Source organism: Octopus bimaculoides, chromosome 18 (genome assembly GCF_001194135.2).
Source record: "Octopus bimaculoides isolate UCB-OBI-ISO-001 chromosome 18, ASM119413v2, whole genome shotgun sequence".
In the NCBI taxonomy this organism is placed as follows: domain Eukaryota; kingdom Metazoa; phylum Mollusca; class Cephalopoda; order Octopoda; family Octopodidae; genus Octopus; species Octopus bimaculoides.
This window is the reverse complement of record NC_068998.1, coordinates 12,181,216-12,184,317: the sequence shown is the minus strand read 5'-3', so window position 1 is coordinate 12,184,317 and position 3,102 is coordinate 12,181,216. Positions and strand designations below refer to the sequence as shown.

General features: G+C 38.8%; 1 protein-coding gene across 3 annotated transcripts in view; it reads right to left on the bottom strand.

Moving 5' to 3' along the window:
- Positions 1-755: 755 nt before the first annotated feature.
- The window catches only part of LOC106868651 (deoxyuridine 5'-triphosphate nucleotidohydrolase), a 15,372-nt gene continuing 13,025 nt past the window's right edge, over positions 756-3,102 (bottom strand). For all 3 annotated transcript variants that reach the window (XM_014914017.2, XM_014914016.2, XM_052974562.1), the window contains 2 exons: positions 963-1,033; positions 756-833 (listed from right to left, as the gene is read on the bottom strand). In XM_014914017.2, the coding sequence (XP_014769503.1) occupies positions 777-833; positions 963-1,033 (128 nt within the window). In that variant the 3' untranslated portion in view covers positions 756-776. The remainder of the gene's footprint in view (positions 834-962; positions 1,034-3,102) is intronic.

The following is a 3,102-nucleotide window of genomic DNA, read 5'->3' as shown; positions in this document are numbered from 1 at the left end:
GGCACATAAAAGACACCATTTCGAGCGTGGCCGTTTTCGTGCGGGTGACACGTAAAAGCACCCACTACACTCTCTGAGTGGTTGGCGTTAGGAAGGGCAAACCAGCTGTAGAAACTCTGCCAAATCGGACTGGAGCCTGGTGTTGCCATCCGGTTTCACCAGTCCTCAGTCAAATCGTCCAACCCATGCTAGCATGGAAAGCGGACGTTAAACGATGATGATGATGAACATTATGGGGACATGAATGAACCAATACCCATCATCAAGCAGAGACATGCACACACCTCTACAGTTTCCATCTACTCATTCCACTCACAAAGTATTAGTAGGCCCAAGATTATAAAAGACACTTGTTCAAGGTGCCATGCAGTGGAGCTGAAATTGAACATGTAACCACATGGCTGCAAAGAAAATTCTTTAATCACAGTAATGTCTTATATCTCATCTATACATATTATATAAGGATACAGGTGCTGCAGGAATGGGAATTTCAAACATTTGTGTCAGGGATATCAGGACAGAAGCTTGTGATGGTTACGGCCCAAAGACAAGGCATGAAAAGAGTGTATATTATGTGAAAACAATTCACCATCTGCAGTACAGGTACTGCAAGACAGGTACAGGTACCAATTGCCAAGACTGACTGACCTGGTGCACTCCCTAAGAACCAGAACTTGCAATGGTGCAAGAGTTTCAACAATATAAATATTCAGAATGTTAGAGATACTATCATAAAAAAACAAAAACAAAATAAGTTCAAAAATTTAACACTTTTATTAGTTTCCACCAGTTGATCCAAAACCTCCCTCGCCACGCAATGTATCATCCAAATTCTGTAAAATAGAAGGAAAAGGAAACAATCAAAATCAAGATTTACATCAAGTCTCAAAAATATATTGAAAGAAAAAAAAAATCTATAATAGAGCAAGAAAATTTTAATAAAGAACAGTTAACCAACTTACTACACACTCTTCCAGATCTGCAATGAATATCCTCTCTAACACTAGCTGGGCAATACGGTCCCCTTTGTTGACTGAAGTACAAAACATCAAATAAAACAATTACTTTTACTAAAGCATAAAAAAACAATTCACTCAGAAATAATACACCTATGATATATTGAAAGCATGTCAGTTAGTCTCACACAAGTAATTGATTTGCAGCTGCTAAATTTTGTGGTCTTGTTTCCAGAGTAGCATGTTAGAATCAGAGAAACACATGTGAACAGCAATCCCAACTGTACTGACTATATTTGAAGACACTGTCTGCCCATCAGTTATATAAGGCACTCTGTAACGTGGTAAGTAAGCAGAAACAATGTTGGGTGAGGAGGGATGATAGCTTCTGATACAAGTGGCCCAATAAAATGCATTGAGAACACTGGTTAGTATTAGGAAAAGCATTCAACTGTAAAAAAAAAAAAAAAAAAAGCTGAAAATGAAACATTTTGAATGCGTTGCTTGTTCTCCAACTCATTTAGCAAGACAGTGATTGTGTAAGAATGGATTTCAGTCATAATGACTCATCCAAAAGCATGTCAGTATTGTAAGATGTAACAATGTTAACACCTTAAGAAAAGATTTTTCTTATCATAGAAACTAAAAGGCTGGATCAATATACTCCTGGTATTGGTCTAGCACAGTGCTCCGCAACCTTTTTTTTCACTTGCGGCACATTTATATTCTTTTCAAAATCCGGTGGCATACCGGAACTAAAAATATAACTAAAAGTATACGGAAAAAAATTATATTCAGGTTACACTGTGACACACTTAGCTTTGTCTCATGGCGCACCAGTTGTAAAACACTGGTCTAACACCACAGCATAACAGAATTTATTTTTTATGTAACTAAGAGACAGCGTGAGTTATGCCACTATCATTAGTGTCTTTTGTTCCTAATCTTCTGTGAAAACATGTCTGGGAATGGGGAAATATTACCTTACAAAGTGAGGTTTGGCAACAATAAGGGCAACCCAACCATAGAAAATCTGCCTCAAACAAAATCCTATTTGACCCCTGCAAGTACGGAAAAGTGAACATTAAACTGATAATGATGAATCAACAATGAATCATATTGGCCGAGTCAATCACTTTCTTTGGGTGAAGTCTGCAATCCCACGTCCTACACCAACAATTAATCAATGCTTAACTCATCTACAGCAAGGCGTTATCACCGTTTTATGTCTACTTGCCAGGTTAGTACGGCAAGTAGACATCACAGTCCAAGTAGCCGCCTGCCAAGAACTACTACTCCCAAAGACTAAGTGTTCATATGTATAATTTGGTATAGTTTCTACAGCTGGATGTCTTCCCTAATGCCAATTGCTTTACAGAATAGGCAGTGACACCAACATTAGAGAGGTTGGCAGTCCTTGGTGAGACTCCCTCCAGAGGAGGAAGAGCCTATCCCCACACTCTTAGACGAAAGTCCATGAGACTACTCCTTACTATTACTATTTGTCCTTTTCTGCTTGGTATTTCTAAGAACGACCGTGCGAACTCAAAAAGGAGAAATGGTGACAAATGGAAAAACAGAGGACTCCTTTTATTTAAACGTGTCACATGGTCGAACACAAAATTATATATCAAAGATAATATACATGATATGTTATACTACGATAACATAGATGACCAGTAATGAAAGACCACAACCATATAAGATGGATAACAGAAATATTTATTGTGGCATTAAAGGTGTATGTCTGTGTGTGAGTGTGAATGCGACATATAATAACATAATCAAAGACAGGCCGTCGTACAAAGAAAAGTGTGTATGTGAGATATTACAGCAGATAGAAAGAGTCAGTAACCGTGAGCATTTATACCAGTTCTGAGTACACTTCTAGGAAGAGTCTGTATGTGAAAGTAGTTGAGGCTGTGAGTGTGGCAGGGCTGATCACTAGTTGTGATGTTGTGGCTTCCATGCCGGGCCGTGATTCTTGTTATACAGATGTTCGTCGCTGGCTGAGATCTCTTGTCTGTTTATTTATCGTGGTGAAGCTGAGTCACCTAACAGAATCGAAGAGAGAGATGTGCCGCGGTGGTTTAGTTTGGTGTACATAGAAAGTCGTGTAGACGCTGGTGGAGATTGATGCTGGTTA